Below are 19,183 nucleotides of genomic sequence, written 5' to 3' on the forward strand. Positions count from 1 at the left end.
GTCAAGTCCCCGCCCACCCATGCACACCTCAAAATCGCATGAGACTCAGACCCAGCTGGCCCCACCCACCTCAAGCCCCACAGGGTGGGGGCTTAGCCTCAGGTCCCCCAGCCACGACTCCAGGTGCGGCTTCAGGTCTCCTGGCCCAACCTCAGGTAACCCCGTGCAGGGGCGGGGGGTGCAGCCTCAGGTCCCCTGGCCTAGTCTATGTAATAAAGATCTAATATGCAAATGGTCATCACGCCCTCGTGCCCTCGGCCGAATTCGTGCACCAGTGGGGTCCCTTGGCCTGTCCTGCGGGATGGGGCCCAAACCAGTGCAGGCCAGACTGAGGGACTCCACTGGTGCACAGTTGGGGCTGGGGAGGGATGTGGGAGGTTAGCCAGCCTGGGAGGGATAGCAGGAGGGCTCCAGGGCATGTCTGGCCCATCTTATTCAGTACTGATTGGCTGGACCCCAGCAGCAAGGGGTGGGGAACATCTTAAAGAAAGGGACCTAAACTATCCTATATAATAAATCAAATTTGCTAATATGCAAATCAAACGGCAGAATGACCGGTTGCTATGACGTGCACTAACCACCAGGGGGAAGACGCTCAATGCAGGAGCTGCCTCCAGTGGCCAGTGTGCTCCCACAGGAGGAGCGCCACTAAGCCATCAGTCGGACATCCCCAGAGGGCTCCTGGACTGCGAGAGGGTGCAGGCCGGGCTGAGGGACCCCCTCACCAAGTGCACAAATTTTGTGCACTGGGCCTCTAGTAATTCAATATTGAAGAGGTTTTAAGTTGGTCAGGAAGGAGCCTAGGAATGCCTAAATTATCCGATATCATAGAAATAAAAATATTAAGAATAAGAGTAATTCTGATTGCTTTATTAAAACATTTCTCACATAGTTCTTTACAAAAACACCATGTCTATACAAAGTCACTCAACAAATATCAAACCTTCCATGTATAGGACACTTATCAAAAAAGACAGAGGATCCATGTTCTTGGTTCTTAATACAACTCCAAAATATTTAAAATTCTGAAAGGTTAATTAACAAATCTTAAATTTTACTTACAATTTCAATAGTGCTGAAATTTTGATTTAGTATTGTACTTGTAGTGCTATCCCTATTTTTTGTTCACAAGAAAAGAAGCATATCATTTTCTTGCTATCTGAAATATGTTTATATGGTTTAGCTGTGTGTTTACATAAATATATTTATACTTGTGTAAAACAAAATTTTCTGAGCTGTAAATAAATTTAAAAAGTAAGGAAACTAAAGCAATATAAAAGTTAAAATTACAATACGTTTAGCCCATAATGCCAAAATTTTGGATCATCTTCATGAAAGAAATGTACGAACTGTACCCTTGATTGTACCTCTACAAATAGGACATTTTCTTAGGGAAGGGGCACAATCTTTGCATACTACTAGATGGCCGCACGGGATAAACACTATGGAAACTTCTTTGTCCATACACACTTTGCATGTTCTTTCTTCTTGTAGTCTCCTCAATTGTTCTTCTATTGGTAAGTCTAAGAAGAGAAATAAATTTTTAATAAAAGGCAATTGGTGCTTCTCTCCCAATGAAAAGCCAAGAAAATAAAAATAATATTTTCTTCTGGCTTAAATAATTAATACTATTTTACCTGAAACATTTTCTGTGGGAACATACTTTATGTCCTGTTGCACTAAGGAGGAAAAGAAAAAAGCATTACTAGGGCAAGTAAGGTCAGTATTTAGTCACAGAATATATATTTTTAAAGTAACAGTTTAGACTCCAGCCAAATGCTAGAAATAATTGTCATCATGTCAAGGCAACAAAAGTCTTTAGTCTTTTGTGCAATTAATAGTTTATATATTTGATTGGATTTTTTCAGTAATCGCAATTATTAATAAGCATATTTTCAATGGATCTAGAAAGTTCTCAAAAGTAATTTTCTAGCACTCACCAAATAGACGCTTGTATAACGTGGGGTCATTTTCTTGTAGAGAGTTTCTAAATATGGTGGCTGCAAAATTTCCTTTTACTATAATAGTATCAATCAGTTCTCTTGCTTGCAGAGTTGTCTGCGTCTTCAGTCTAATAATATCATGTTCTTGTTCATGAATCACTCCGGCCATTAGCAGACTATCCAGGATTGGAACCACACAAGTCAAATGTTGAGAAAGTGCCATCCTATTCTTCCGGAGATATGACAGGTCATCTTTGTGAAAAAGAACACAAACATGTTCAATCTCTGTTCACAAACTTCCTTCCACACCTACACATATAACTGAATGAAAAAAAAAATGACCATAATTCATAATCCGGCATTAAAGGTGATTGCTAGGTTTGGGGGTCCCCAACCCCCTGTGCCTAATAACAATGTTACGGACTAACACTTACTGAGCACTGTGGTAAGCACTAAGAGTGTATTTACTCATTTCATTTTCACAACAGCCCTTTGAGGTAGATACTAGTATTTTAATTTAACAGATGAGAAAACAGAGGCACAATGTGGCAAGTAAATTACTTGAGGACGCACACAACTAGCAAAAGTCAAACCAAGGCAGTCTGGCATCATAATCTGTGCTCTCAACCATTTGGCAATACTGCTATAAAATACAATTTAGAAACTAATAAAATTGAAATTTCTAACCTAGTCAAACTGGGGGGAAAAAATAAGATAGTTAAAATGATAGAGTATTTTTCTTAAATTACATTTACGCATAAAATTCCTTTAAATTTCCATTTTAGGATGAAATTTTTAGTTATTTTCCTAAATTAGACATGATGTTGCCATTACCTAAATATTTTGCAGTAAAAGGGGAACAAGGTTAAGAGCATTTTGAAAACTAAATGCTACTTGTCAATGACACATTCCTGTCATTTAGGATCACTGTATTCTCTGGGATCTAGATTTTTTTATCTATTGGTGAAATGTTTCCTATTTTGAAGCTCTGAAATTTTATTATCTTTTATTCTAAATTTAATAATTATCATATACTTTTACCATGATCCATAAAACCATTTCTATGAAGTAACTAATAACAGAAGTTAGGTTGTCTAAAGAAGTATTTGGGAGAGATTTCCAGATTTTAGAAGCACTGACTTTGTCAAGTAAAAGGCCACAAAAATAGAACAATGTAATAAATAATAAAATATAGGGTTTAGTAAAAAAGTCAAGGTTAGAGATATACATTTTCAAGATAATTGAAGCTCTGAGAATACATAAAAGCTCTGAGAATAAACCTAGAACAGTATCTGGCACAAGATCAATGCTCCAAAAATATAGGCTGAACAAATGAACAACCAAGCCTTAGTAATTTAAAGAGCAATGGGAACAAAAGTAATAGAGGGGGAGAAGAATTAGAACTTAATGAATTCTGTTAAATTATCTATGTTAGAGAAATAGTGATATATTAAAAATTAAGATATAATTTACAACTTGATGTTGAAGTATATTAGTTTTTCATCTAAGATTAATGTTTCTAATTTCATGTTACTTAACCTAATGTAACCAATTTTCTGAAGTTCTTAAGATGTCTAAAATTGGATTGCTAGTGGCTGTATGAAAAAGTCTCATTTCAAAGTCATAGACTATATTCTGGCTTCTAAGGTGAAAATACTTTAGAGCAGCAGTTCTCAACCTGTGGGTCGCGACCCCTTTGGCGGTTGAACGACCCTTTCACAGGGGTCGCCTAAGACCATCCTGCATATCAGATATTTGCATTACGATTCATAACAGTAGCAACATTACAGTTATGAAGTAGCAATGAAAATAATTTTATAGTTGGGTCACAACATGAGGAACTGTATTTAAAGGGCCAGAAAGTTGAGGACCACTGCTTTAGAGGCATTTTATTCTCTTATTCTGGAAAAATATCCTTAATTTCCTCTTTATTTACACACCTGTCAAGAAATTACCCACTGTTCTCAGAAAATTTTAAAATAATCAGTAACCTAAATGGAGGTATTTTCATTCACTCACTCAAAGAACATTTCTTGAATGCAGACACTATGTGGGTAGTGTGGATATAATGTTGAGCCTGAGAAGGGATTTTTTTGACAATGCATATTATTGTATATTAGAGGCCCAATGCATGAAATTCGTGCACAGGTAGGGTCCCTAGGCCTGGCCAGTGAATAGGGCCGATTGGGGCCTTCTGGCTGCCAGCGGGGGCCTTCCTTCTTTCCGCACTGCCCCCTGGTGGTCAGCGCGCATCATAGCAAGTGATAGAACTCCCAGTCGAACTCCCGCAGGGACACTTTGCATATTACTAGCCTTTTATATATATAGATTGTTGAATTGGGATTATAGCTGGAGACTTTGTTGATTTTCTTCAGAGGAAACATGAGTATTTTATAGCTGGATGGCTTTAGACTCATGGAGTCTGTAAACAACTGTGGAGATGAATGTTCTCTTCTTTGAGCAATTGTTCACTGATGACCAATAGCCAAACTGAGAAGACTACAGGAAGGACTTGCAGCCTGATCTTCACTTCATAATGAAAAAGAGAACTTGTGTAGGGTGGGCAAAGATGAACTTGGACTATTTTGCTGCTGAATTGGTGTGTAAGACTATAACTCACACTTTGGTAAATAAATAATGCTGTATTACTATAGTCTGATATGTTTGCTTGGGTTGGCCAGAAGGCAAAGCCACCTTAGTGGGCAAGAGTAGGTTTACTCAGGAATGGAGGAAACAATTTCACTGTCAATCATCCTGGGAAGAACTAGATCCCAGGTGGCCTTGGGAATAAGAATAAGGGGCAACCTCTTTTCTCCTTCTGGGCTTAGTGGATATTTGGGGACCTGAGCCTTGATTAGGGAAAACATGCTTTCCTGGTCATTAGTGTAAACTGGCCAGAGCTATGCAGAGATAAACCAAAAGCTAGGAAGAGAGATTTGTGAGGATGAGCCATTTGTGCCATAGTGCTCTTCTGTTAGCCCTAAATCTCCAGGAAGAGCTTGTTAAAAGCTGCAGTCTGTTTTTAGCTATGTTGAAAGGACTCTCAGAACTGGTCCGTGCTTGGGGAAGAGTGCCAAAGGAGAGATCATCTCTTTGTCTAGGCCACAGTGATGGGAGCAATGAGAGCAACCAGTTGAGACCGGACATGCCCTGAGGAAGAGTGTTGGTAAAAGGCAATATTGTAAAGGCAATAGAGTAGCAGACAAAGCTAGTATGGAAGGACATGGGTAAGTTATCTCGGGAGAATGTGAAACAGTACCTATCTTAGGACTCCCCTAAATACTAGACGGACACTAGGAAGGGAAACTCAGCTCTTGTACAGGCAGGTAGGAGACTTCATCATAATTTGTACATTAATTTATAGTCATAGGCTAAAACATACTGTTATGCCGATATTAAAATTAATAATTGTTACTGAACCCATCCCAATTTAAAGCAAGCAACTGGCCTGGGGTTAAAAGCATGCCAAGAATTACATGCACAATCAACTACCCAGATCCTATCTAATAAAAAAAGATATGTAAATTAACCATCACTCTGCAACAAAGATGGCGGTGCCCATAGTGGCAGTGTCGCCCCGGCAATGCGAGCCCAGCATCCGCGCCCAGCTGCACAGAGAGAAGGGAGGGGAGCGGCCCCGGCCACACAGAGGGAGGGGTGGGGCCTTGGGCCAGAGGCCGGGGTGAGGGATGCTGGCGTCATTGCAGGCCAGGCTGAGGGACTCCCCCCCTCCCCCCACACCATGCACAAATTTCATGCACAAGGCCTTTAGTAAAAATATAAATTAAGAAAAAGCAGGAAAAATATGATCTCATTAAGTATATTCATTTTAATTTACTAAGCAATTAAAATATATTTTAATGTGAAGAAATTTTTCAGAATACTAATTATAAGAAAAATCTGATTGAATTGACTGTGAGTATATTTTCAATAACATATGCAGCAACATCAAATTCTTACGGAAATAGAGACTGTACTAACAAATATGTGTACCTGATTCTTCTTCCTCAGTTGCTCTTTCTTTCTCCTCTTCCCTTATTTCATCTTCAGCATAAAGTAAATCTAATACAAGATCACTGACGATTTTATAATTCTCCCCAGTTGTTAGAATTTTACTCTGAACTGTCTGTTTTACCAGCCTTCTACTGAAGCCCATGTCCAAGGCAGCTGTAACCACAGGTGTATTCATCATGACTGCATCTTCCGAATGGTTTTCTCCAGGTCCATAATGAATAACTATATGGAATAAAGAATTTAACACATATTGGGATAATCTGTATTTTTTAATTAAAAGTTATTACAATTTCAAAAACATAAAGCCCAAGAAACATAAAGGTACTATTTTGTATTAACTTCGTTAAATTTAAAATAATGATAAGTACGTTCAGTCACTAGAATAAGAATATGGAATATTGTATTCAGATACAAAATATGCATTATCTGGCATAGCTATGAGTATGAGAAGGCGATGGAATGTTGGGGATCACCCCCAGCAGAACAGAGGTCCTTTTTTCCCATGTTGAATGAACAAATGAGCTTTCTAAATCAAATATGTTCCACATATTCCCAAAAGAGGCCATTGTCATCGCTCACCTTTATTACTGCAATGGCCTCTTTCAGTATTGCTCCCATCTAGTTCATTCTCAACATTGCAGCCAGGGTGACATTTTAAAAACAGAAATTGATTGTGTCACACTCCTTGAATTCCACCAACAATTCTACTGTCCTTAGGATTGTGGAGTGTAAGGTCACACACCATCTCTGGACCCTGTTTACTTCTTCATCCTCACCTCTCGACACTTGTTCATTTGCACAGTACACTCTTGCCCAGGGGCTGCAAACTGATGGATTTCTCACCATTTCCTCATTTGTAGTCTGTACTCTAGTGCAGAAGTCACAAATTCTGCCTGCAGTGCTGACTATTACTGCTGACCTGATTCATTCATTTATCTGTTTGCAAGCCCTACTTCTGGCCATACGGAGTTTTGTTCAGTTCTTCAAATGTGCCTGTTCTCTTTTGTCACTGAAGTCTTTCTGCCTGGAATATTCTTTCCTCCCTTTGTCACTTGGTTAACTCCCTGTGATTCTATGATAAGACCAATACTTCCTCTCATCTGAAGCCTTTTCTGATCTTTCCTCAGGCACTCTCAGAGCACACTTAACCTTTCCCACCACATCCCTCTCTCCTATCTATGTATTTGTCTGTCTCCCTTTGCCTAGTAGCTCATGAGAACAGGAGTGATGTTTATCCTGTTCTCTAGCCTAACCTCAGAAGAGCAGATACACAATAAATATTCATTGACTTTAATTGAACACTAGATAGTAGAATAGAAGTGCTTGTTCCAATATAGGCTCTATCACCTTTTAGGTTGAAGGTGATGGACAGATCATTAACCTCTCGGAGTCCCTATTTGACAATAAATAATATTTTCTACCCTCTCCATTTCATGGAAAGAATATGTGAGCAAGCTAATGTTACAGTGCGTCTGTTCCCACCCTGGTCTGAGAACAAGGGTTAGGCTGGATGTATGTAGTTTGTTAAAACCACAGATGCTCAAGCCCTGCCCTTAGATAACTATGATTTAATTCAGTAGGTTTGAAATGGAGACTAGAAATCTGTAATATTTTTTAAAGTTCCTTAGGCAATTATGATATGCCCTAAAGTTTGAGAAATACCAGCTTAATGTATTTGAAAATGTACTGTAAATTATAAATCATACCACAAATATACGTATATTATAACTATTATCAAATTTCTATCGTAACAGTACCAAGTGGTTCTATTTAAATGTGGCAGTTATTATCATTGTACATACTTGGTAACTCTGCATTTTCATCTTCTGGATTCTCTGAAGTAGATAACAGCTACAGGGGGGAAAAGGTATATAATTAAAATATAAATCTTATCTTGTCCATTGCAACAAAAATAAATCAAGAGGCCTATTTTATTCAACTTACTGACTTGTTTATTGGAAAAATAATTTTTATATCAAAAGCACTATTTTCAGCAGTAATTTCCTAAGCCATAAACTAATAGCATTTCTTTGGGTATGTGTGTGTATATATTAACATATAAATCCTATTTTTATTAAGGCAGGAGAAGGGCTAGATCTTTTCAGTGATCTACGACAATCATTGTTTGCCTTTCATCCCAAATATCAGACATTTCCTGGATCACCCTTTGGGATAAGTTGGACCCTATATCAGTTCCATTTGCTATGCTTAGAAAGTGTTTGGTCCTCAACACTACCATATAAATTCTTTTTTAAAAATATATTTTTGTTGATTTCAGAGAGGAAGGGAGAGGGAGTGGGAGAGAGAGATAGAAACATCAATGATGAGAGAGAATCACTGACTGGCTGCTTCCCGCATGCCTCACACTGGGGATCGAGCCTGCAACCTGGGCATGTGCCCTGACCGAGAATCGAACCAGGATTCGAACCGGGACGTCTTAATTCATAGGTCGATGCTCAACCACTGAGCCACGCCGGCTGGGCTATATAAATTCTTATTTGCTTTTCCAGGAAGATTAGAAAGAGGAATACAATTCTCTTTCTCAAATCTTTTTAAGAAAAATTAATATAGTAAACCATTATAATTCTACCATCCCCTCCACCCATTTTTTTCCCCTCAAATTTTATTGCGACTTCCTTAGAAAAATACTTAGAGAAAAATATAACTTAAATATTATTTTTCAGGAGGTTTCTAATTCTGAATCTGTTTTTATCCTAAAAATAGTACTCTAAAATCATGCTGGGTGTTGTAAAAAAGAAAACTTTTTTTTTTTTTTTTGGTAATTCTTACCCAAGGACATCTTTTCCATTTATTTTTAGAGAGTGGACGGGATGGAGATAGGGGAAGAAAGAAGAAGAGAGAGGAGGAGAAAAGGAGAGAGAGAGAGAAATATCGATGTCGATCGATGGAGGCAGGGATCAAACTTGCAACTTAGGTACATGCCCTTCCCTGGGAATCCAACTGGAGACCCTTAGATGGGCGGGTGGGCACTCTAACCACTGAGCACACTGGCCAGGGCAGAAAATGTATTTTTAAAGCAAGTCTTGCCTTTGAGGTAAAATACTACTCTCTAATTATTATAAAATATTTTATCTGTGGTTAACCAACGATTAAAAAACTAATAAAGCCCCTACCTGTTCAAGTAGATGAGGATAACTGGCTTGAACGCGACTGATGAACTCTTGTCCTTTAACTCGTATCAAGTACTCACACCTAAAATGCAAACAAAATTAAGTTTGAGGAGTTATTTGAATCTGGCCATTTGTAGACTGCTACACATTTTAAATTAACACAGATATGCATACAACCATTTGACTAATCATGCAGCATAGGAGAAGTGTTAAGAGACACTGCAGTCAAAGGCGAGATGATGCAAGCAAGAAGGCTGTAACTGGCAATACTGTTCATAAATTAGCTTTATATGCTTAAAAGATGAAACTATACAAAGGGGGACAAGAAGAAAGAATGAGGAAGCTAAACATTTTCTATTAAGCCAGATATTCACAAGTTTGATATTTCCTAGATAATACACATCCATTGTCAAATTTAAGTACAAAATTAATTCATGACACTACCAAAGCAAATTTACCGTTCTTTTTACATATTCACAGAAAGCAGCACTTTTTAAGACATCTATGTAAAGTATTCTTTATCCCTTCATAACTTTTGAAATCTGAAATATTTGGGGAGCACAATGTTGCTGCAAATGGAGATACAGTTTTATATTTTAAAAAAAAGCATATGTAATGAAAAGAAGTTAGGATATCAAGTTTAGTAATCACCATTAAATATACTAAAAGTTTTGACCATGAAAAATATAATTATAGCCACCTGATTTTAATAAAAAAAAAGGAGAGTGTAAACAAGTCTGAAATAATCAAAAGTATAAGACATGACAATAAAAAGCTAGGCAGTGATCAAAAAGCTAGATGTGATGGGTATTCTGCTCTGTTTCTTTTTACCCATAGTACTCATTACCTTCCAAATGCTACATAACTTCGTTATTAAGGAGTTACGTAGCATGTAAAATCAGTATGAAACCATAAGTCTTGGTTTTGTCCCACTGAGTATTTTAAGTGCCCGGAACAATGCCTGGCAATAGATGGTTGATTAATATTATTGATGTTGAATGAATGGAAATATGTCCAAGATATAAAATTGATTGGAAAAAAGCCTCAAAACAATATATATAATATATAATTCATGTAGAGAAATTATATACATTTATCTATATACAGAGTGTCCCAAAACACTTCAACAGTTGATAGCTCAATTTTGAAAATGAAATGTGTTTTAATAAACACTGCTTTTATAATTATTCAAAGTGTATACATTTTGGGGGGACACCCTATATGTACATATGCGTAAAGAGATTTTGGAGGATGTTCACTAAAATGGTAGCTGTAGCCATCTTTAGGTTGTGAGTTCTGGGCATTTTAAATTTTTTGTCTCTGTACTTGTTTATAACATGTGATTTTGGTTTTATAATGAGCATATATTAAAATATATACTAATTATACAGAAAATCCTAAATTTATTTCTTCTTTGTCTTAAATTTCCATGAAAATATTTTAAGTAATTATTTTTCTAAGCAATGCATCCTAAATTTATTCACAAATGTATGTTTGAAACAAAGAATCAACTAATGGCTGACTACAAGGTAAACACATATAACCCTTCTCATAATAATCACACACATTTACAAAGAGAATTTCAAAACAATTACCTTGGAAACCATTTGGCATGTTGTACCCATGGGTCATCTCCAGATTCCCAACACCTCAGTCCACCATCACAGCAAAAGCATTTGACATCATCATTGTGACCTAAAATTGATGTTGGACCAAAATTTATAATTTGCCCACTGAAATGCATAAAACATTTTGAATTTTTTTTAGATTAAGTTTCTTACCCATATAATAAAAACCTGCACTTGCAAGCTGCTTAGGATGAACTCCAACACTCGAGGGCCAGTTACAGAATGTTCTGAAACGGGCAGCCTGCGTCTGCATGCTCAGATTAGAAACACTGTATCTTGAAGTGTCTTGAGGCCGACTTTCTAAAAACGGGCAGTGGGGGAAATGTCTCAGGTGTTCCGACATAGCATCATCCTTTGGTTCCCAGTTGCTCAGTTTTCCACCACAGGCAAAGCAAGCCACTCTGTCTCCAGGTCCTATGTAGTAAAAACCTGCTTTTGCCAGATCGGTTGGCGACAGGAAGGTCAATGGCCACGTCTGGAAAGTAAGTAACCTGGCATGTTCCGTATTCATTATACTGTGGTTGGGACTTCTCAAGGCAGACACATCGTGATTTGGTTCGGAGTTCACAGGACTTGAGGGGAAGCTGGAATAAGAGCCACTGAAATAACCACTGTTTTCCGAACTTGGAAATACTGAATGTGTGGAATTTGTTCCCGAAGAAGGCAAATTAAGCAGAGAGGTGGCTCCCGAAATGTTACCTGAGTTTAGTTTCTGAAGAAAGCCACAGCTAGGGTACAACTTTTTATGCTTTTCAATCGGTTTGTCTCCTTGTTTCCAGTTATCCAGCATCAGGCCACAGCAGAAGCATTTGACCTTGTCATTCACACCCGTGTAATAAAAACCAGCGCGAGCAAGACTCCTTTCGGACACAAGAACACCAGCGGGGAAAGTCGAGTACGTAGACATTCGGTATAGTTCACAGGAAAAGTCATATTTCATTTCAGACATGTTGGCGCTTTTCATCAGCTTTGATAAGAATTCGCTGTTTTCTACGAGGTTCATAAAGAAATGGATGGGGAGGAAAAGGGACTAGCCTTTCTCTAGGGAGGTAGTTTTGTGCATGGCTTTGATTTTTCTAGTTTTAGTTCTAGGTTGAACACCTAGAACGGAAATATTTTGTTCTTTTTTCTCCTCTGTCTTCAGGGTTTCAGCACAGCGAGATCAAAATCCTGCATTGACACATCTTAAGGAACAATTATGCATAACAGCACCTTTGTATGAGCATACAGTGTAAGCATGACGCCCTATAGTACCTTGTGATGAAAATGCAAAGCCTTCGTCAGTGTAGAGAGCTTTGGGTCAGCAAGATGCCATTTCGTGTCGGGCACTTCCCCAGGCAGGTCAGTGCACTAGAAGAACGCTTCAGTGACGTCCAGCCAGCCTAACGGTAAAACGTCTGACTCACACAGCTAGCTTGCTCCCGTGGTGGAAAGTTATGCTTGCTAAGTGCTCTACAGAAAATAAATATTCTAACTATGTTTGTTTTGCTTTATTTAGATTGTGAAATTTGGTGGGGGGGGGGGGCAGTAGAAAGCATAAGAGAAAAAGAATGCATACCATAGCTCACTGATTCTAAGATGCATGTTTTAATATCTGTTATAGAGAGGTATCTTAAAATTAATGCCATATCATATTTTAATTAGCAGCATTTTTATTTATTAGAGGTACATAAAATTATGGTATACCTTAGAACTGATGACATCTTAGATTCAATGACATATAGTATATCCCAAATCTTGCTCAGATTAAGTAATTTTTCTTCCTACAATCATTTTAATAAGGAGAACAAAGCAATCCAAACTTTTCTTCCAGATAGAGCTTAAGTCATAACAGAATTACTGATACATCTTAAGGCATGGTTTTAAAATTTATTAAAGAATAATCATCGCTCATAAATAGTCAGGAACCTGGTTGCTTTGCAATAGCGATACCATTAGATCTTACTTGGCAAATTAGACATTCTATTTTATTTGCTCAATGGGTCTCCTAAATTCAGCTTCATGCTGTTGAGAGCCAACATCAAATCTTCTACTCTGATAGTGGATTTAGTTTTAAGACAACCAAAAGTGCCAAGTCTATAGGCTAAGATGGATAGCCAAATACAAATATGGCGTGGTCAGAAAATATTCCACAGATAGCATACCTTGAACTGGAATTTATCAAGACAAACTAATAATAAATTTACTTTGTCATATCCACTCCTTTTGAACAGCAGAGACCGAAAAACTCAGAATATCTCAATTATGACTAGCTACGAGTGAATAGGTTCTGCATCAATAATATGAGCATCACCAATAAACAAATCATCATGGTTTTTCTAGCAGTGATTTGTAAGCATGGTTTCCTGTTGGGATCTTTCTTTTCTTTCTTTTGTTTTTGTTTTTGTTTTTGTTTTTATACTGGGATTTTCCACTGCAGACTTTAATGCTTTATTTCCAGGTGGCAGCACACACACAAAAAAAACATATCTCAAAGGTGAGTTATTGTATCTAATTTTAGTTTTTCACTGGTCAAAAATTTTACACATTGTTATAACACCTTCTTGGGGCTTATTATTGTCTCTGTGTAAATTTTACTTCTGAATAAGGTTCCTTTATCAAAATGTAACCATCTAGCCATCATTCTTATTCTTATCAATCTCAGAGATAACAGCCCATTTGAACAAACTAAAATACCAATAGTCTTATTAATGGTTAGATAATTTATTCACCAATCATCAAGTTCATCTTTCCTCCTTTGTCTAAATTTCTTGTACTTATCAAAAAGTTTTGTTCTTGACATTTCTTTGTCATTGTAGAAGTCTTTAAACATGTCAAAGGTCTTGCTTGCATATTTCTCTAATTTAACAGAGGGTTGAATATTAACTCTTTGTTCTAGATAACTGTCATTCATTTCTAAATCTTTAACAAACATAGGTATTTTTTTTCTATTCTACACAGCAGCCAGATTGCTCAGCCAGTTTTGAAGAGTACTTCAACAATGCGTCCCAAGTAAAAGCACTTCTCCACAGTCAAATTAAAAAAACTCAATATTACTTTATAGTTATACCTCACATAACTAGATCATATTTTTAAAATGATAACATTTTTTGGATGCCACAAACTCTAATTAACTACTTAATTTGTTTATTCATGCACAAAACTACCTCCCAGAGATTAGACTAAGTCCCTTTAAGGATTTTAGGTCTCCATGATGAGCTGTTTTGAGTTACAGAAAAAAAATGGAAAAAATCTAAAAGAAGTAAAACAGTTTGCTTCCTTTGTAAAACCTGTTTAAAAAGAGAGAGAGAGAGAGAGTTTTAAAAGTCAAATAATTCATAGAAGTAATACAATTATATTTTTAAAAAATATTTTCCCCAAAATAGAGCACTAGTATTTACTGATTGTCCACTGTGTACAAGTTGCTGTAGTACACATGGCAGAGGCCAAGAAATCCCAGACAAAAACCAGAGAGCTCAAACGGGGAGCCAGTAGAGGTATTATGTTTGGCTTATACAGAATTAACTATAATATTTTACTAATTTTTAAACTTTTTTATTTTAAAATTAACTTATATTTAGAGAAACCTTACAAAAATAACAGTTCCCACATACTGTGTACTCAACTTCCCCAAAGGTAACATCTTACATAACCATAGTACAATTATAGGAACCAGGAAATTAGCATTGATACAATGTTGTTAGTTAATCTGTAAGCCTTATTTGAATGTCACCAGTTTTCTAAATAAGTACATTTTTGGACCACAGTATTTTTATTTTTTAATTTTTTATATCTTTTTAATGATTAGAGAGAGAGAAACATCAATGTGACAGTGAAACATCGATCAGTTGCCTCCCACCCACACCTCAACTGAGGATCAAACTGGCAACCTGGGCACGTGCCCTGACCAGGAATTGGACCAGCAACCTTTACGGGACAATGCTCAACCAACTGAGCCACACTGGCCTGGGTAGGACCACAGTATTTTTAAATGTTTTAGTTAATTACCAACATTTTCTAAAAGTAAGAGACTTCCCATAACATTCCCTAGTTTAGAATGTTAGAAAAATGAGAAGATCTGGCCACATGGGGTCTACATTCCTGCATGGCAACAGCCAGCCAGCTCTGAGCAGGACTGCACCTTGAGGAGAGGGCACGTGCTCTCCGGTTTGGTGCCGTACGTTCACTCCTTGGTATGGCGACTGACTGTCAGATGCTATTTGTCACTGAGCTGGCTCTACTGATTTCTTATAGTAGAATTATGAGGAAAGTGCAACTGTATCTATCAAAAGTAACACAATGAAAGGGCGACAAAGAGGAACACATGTTTAGAGAAAAATGAGAATACCATATTTCTTGTGGAAAGGAAGAACATTCCTTCATGTTTACATATGTGTTTTTGTTTAAAAGAGATACCCACAGTTTTGTTCATTTATACCACTTGCCTGGCCCCTATGTGTTTGAGACCGCAAATCCCTTACACGAGGGGTGGGGAACATCTGGCCCATGGGCTAAGGCCCTTGAAATCGTTGGGTCTGACCCTGCCAAGGCATTGGGGGTGAGTTAATTAAATGTTTGATCAGATATAGTGGCTAATTTTTAAATTGATGATTTTGTATGGCCTGTGAATGATGTTATCCAAATGGCCCTTGGCAGAAAAAAAAGTCCCCTACCCCTGCCTTACCCAGACCTTACCTAAAGAAGCTTTGGTGTGGAAAGAAGGCATATGTTTATGGAAAATTACAATATATACACACAAACATGCCAAGATGCCAACCCTGGATCAGTTCAAACTGTCTTAACCATTTCCAACACCTAGACTTCCAAAATGCTACTGGGGAAGATCTGCAGCCTTGCAGACTGGGACCCAGCATGACTTCAGGCACCACCGTGGCTGGCCTGTCACCATTCCTAGCAATTCTACTTACCCCTGGTCAGCTCCTATCCCACTGCCCTGCGCAACTCTCCTAAACCTTCAACGTTCTCACATTTCTCCTCCACTGCTCTCCATCTTGCTTTCAGTAGGTAGCTCTGCCTTCTATGGTCACGACCTACTTGCTACCTCAGATAACAAGGCTTGCCCCTTGACATGCCCCCCCCCCCCCGACCCTCCGCCTCAGAAATCTTGCTCTTAGCCTCATCCCCCTCATTTGTTCAACTCCCACTCTCTACTGGCTCTTTCCCTTCAATATAACAAGCATGCTTAAGTCTGTCCCAGCTTTCAAATAAAAACAAACCAAAAAATCCTCTTTCAACCCCCACTTTCCACTCTAGCAACTATCCTGTTAACTCACCTTTTCACAGCCAAGTGAATTGAACAAGTGTCTCTGGTTAAGGTCTCCCACTATAATTAGCTTTAGCCAGCACCACTTAAAACTAATAAAACCAGCTTCTTTGCCAAAACCAATGGAAACTGTGTTTTACCCTGGAGCCCACTTCCTCTTAAAATACTCTGTTCCCTTGGATTCTGATACCACTCTATTGGATTTCCTCTTTCCTTCTCGGTTTGGCTCAAGTCCCCAACCTCTTCTCTTTTTACTCTTGTCATTTCCCGTGAGCAACCTCTCTGAGCCTGGGGCTGCTGGCGGTCTCCCCGCTCTTGGGCACTCAGTGTGTCCATATCTCCGACAGTGTAGGATATATTAGCCTTTTTTTTTTTTTTTTTTTTTTTTTTTGCTGCCTCTCCCGAAACTATGAGCTCCTTCAAATCAGAACTATGTTTCAACTTTGTACCAGCTCTCCCAACCACAATGTCCACCCAGCCTGGCATATAATGCAGACACTAAGACTTTTTGTTGAAGAAATGAATGTTAGCAAACATGACCGAGTCCCCCCCTAACCACAATACCCTCATTTGCATAGTATGAAGGATATCAATGTTATATTAATGACCACAAAAGTCTGCACAGTGATGGTTCAATGCCAGGCTTTGGAGTCAAACATCTTGGGTTTCCAATACCATTCAGTTTCACCCCACCAGGTGTGTAACCTTGGGCAAGTAAACCTCCCTGAGCCTGAGCTTCCTCCGTGTCAACAGAGCTAATGATGGTAATTGCTGCTTAAGATGGTGGGGACACCTGTAAAGTCTTCAGAGGAGGTGCTAGCATATAGTACTGGGTATCAGCAACACCTAAGGTTAGCAATGAATAACAGCAAACTAAGTTAATACTATTGCTAGCATAAGGCAAATGCCACTAAAATTAAGAGCACTGCAGAATTTCCATACTGATCACCAGGAAAACTATCCAACATCGGCTGCCTGCCACCGCCTGGGAACATTCCTCCATTTAGTCATTAAATATTTTACTCCGACCTCACGATGCAAAGCTCTGCTTCGGGCTCTGCTCTGGGGCTTGTCTGGCGTATATACTCAGAGACCTGGGGATACCTCTTGGCGAGCAAAGTAAACCAAACGGCAACGCTTCCCCAGTCCGCTGGCTCGCCCCACAAGTACAACAGAGCGGGGCACCGGCGGGAGGCGGGCGGAAAGTGAGCGCGGGTGAGGGCGGCAGCGCGGGCGCCGGCACCCCTCGCGCCCAGGAACCTGCGGCCCGCGCCCAGCGCCTCCCGGGGGTGGGCAGCGAAGGGAAAGACGGCCGGCCCGCGGGGACTCACTCCTTGGCTCGTCCCTGGCCCGCCCACCTGGAGCGGACCTCCGGGCCCTGCAGCGGTGTTCGAGAAACGCGCCGCCCCGCTGGCCCTCGGCCACCTCCGCGGCCCCGCGCGCCTCTAAGCGGAGCAACCCCGCGTCCCCAACCCGGGGAGCGGGGAGGGGGTGGCTGGCGGGGGGGGGGGGGGGGGGATGGGAAGAGCGTTCATGCACATGCGCAGCACAGCCTCGCTGCAGCCCTCATCACCCACCTGCTGCCCAGGCCGAGGTGCGCGGCGAAACCTGGGATCTTCTCGGGGACACCTGTCGGCCGGAGGTTCCGTGCGGGCCGGGTCCCCCGCGGGCTTTTAATGCTCCCCGCCCTCCACGCCCACCGCCGGCCGCGCGGCGCGCTCTCCACGCCCCCCAGCGGCGGGTGCTTTCCTGCAGGACTTAGGGGAACTCCAGGGCGGTAACCACAGACTTCCCCCGGCGCGGGGATTTCCATGACCTAAAAGCACGCCTATTTCTTAACCTTAGCGTATTCGCGGGGCATTTACTGAAAGAGCCTTTGCTTCGTGGTTCGTGGGTCAGAGGAAATATTGATCACCCGTGGAGAGGAGGTGATCATTGGTCAGCCTGACTGGAAAAGGTCCATCTCGCATGTCTATTTAAAAAAAGAAAAAAAAATTGTGAAACCTTCATGATCATTTTTTAACTTTTTGTTCTGATTGAGAAAGTAAGGCATGGATGGAAATGCAGTGGCATGCAAAAAGGTCGCACGATTCTCCTTTTCAGTTTATTTTTACTCTTTTAAAGACTGAGATCACCGTATTAGTTTCCTGCGTTGAAACTTTTTTTGGTTGGTTGGTTGGTTGTTTTTATACCTGGGGTAGAGTTGTCTAAAAAAAAAGGCCACCTTTGGGCGCACCAGGGGCATCTCTAAGTGAAGGTGATATTCTCCGGGAAACTTGAAGTCCGAGTCCCACTGCGCTGCCATGTTTTTCTCCATCTCCCTTGTCCAGGCAGGAGGTTGACGCAACTTTTTCTAGGACACTGTGTGCCAGGAAGAGCTCATGCCCTGGGAGAGCGCACCTGATGTTCCTGTCTTCCAGGAGATCAAAGGTGATCAGGAAACAGAAGCAGAACCACAATGCAGTTCGTGAAGTTATTAAGAGGGACGCCCATTTCATTCCGCAGCTAGGGTCAGCTCGTTAGTTCCAGTTGGAATTTTATCAGAAAGATTAAGTTGGTCTATGAAGATGTAGGGATTTCAATCCACCTTTGAGCCACCTTTGAGATGATGGAAACATTGTGTGGTCCTTGTACGCTTTTGATCATGTACCCACCAGAAGTATTTTGAAAAACTCTATTTCCCTGGAACATTTTTAAGTTGATATTAAAACATAAAAGTTGTCATAATTGCTAAGCAACTACAAAATGTAGACATAGGTATTTTAGAATAAAATTGATCCAGATCTTTCTTACACGTATTCAATGGACTACAAATACCATAGACATTTGATATCTACCGCCACCACTTCAATAATTAACATCTCAGTTCATCTTTAATAATTAAAAAAAATTTTTTTTTTACAGAGAGGAAGGGAGAGAGATAGAGAGTTAGAAACATCGATGAGAGAAACATCGATCAGCCGCCTCAGGAACATCTCCCACTGGGGATATGCCTGCAACCCAGGCACATGCCCCTACCGGAGTTGAATCTGGGACCCTTCAGTCCGCAGGCCGACGCTCTATCCACTGAGCCAAACCGGTTTCGGCTCAAAATTTTAAACAATAATTAAAAATATATAAATAAAAGCAAATACTGTAAAAAATAATTGCAAATTTATATTATTGCCTTTTGACCTTGAACCTTCTACTTCTCCTACAGTATAT

At 39.7% G+C, this 19,183-nt stretch overlaps 1 protein-coding gene across 1 annotated transcript; it reads right to left on the bottom strand.

The window, feature by feature from the left end:
* Positions 1–849: 849 nt before the first annotated feature.
* On the bottom strand, positions 850–17,712 carry LOC118664472 (baculoviral IAP repeat-containing protein 3-like). The gene is made up of 9 exons (XM_036324585.1): positions 17,557–17,712; positions 10,870–13,985; positions 10,684–10,783; positions 9,092–9,170; positions 7,760–7,808; positions 5,937–6,179; positions 1,941–2,195; positions 1,638–1,679; positions 850–1,523 (listed from the first exon to the last, which is right to left on the bottom strand). Exons 2-9 carry the CDS (start codon positions 11,717–11,719, stop codon positions 1,330–1,332), a joined length of 1,812 nt encoding a protein of 603 aa, XP_036180478.1. The 5' UTR covers positions 11,720–13,985; positions 17,557–17,712; the 3' UTR covers positions 850–1,329.
* Between the last annotated feature and the right edge of the window lie 1,471 nt (positions 17,713–19,183).

This window comes from Myotis myotis, unplaced genomic scaffold, assembly GCF_014108235.1.
Source record: "Myotis myotis isolate mMyoMyo1 unplaced genomic scaffold, mMyoMyo1.p scaffold_m19_p_10, whole genome shotgun sequence".
In the NCBI taxonomy this organism is placed as follows: Eukaryota; Metazoa; Chordata; class Mammalia; order Chiroptera; family Vespertilionidae; genus Myotis; species Myotis myotis.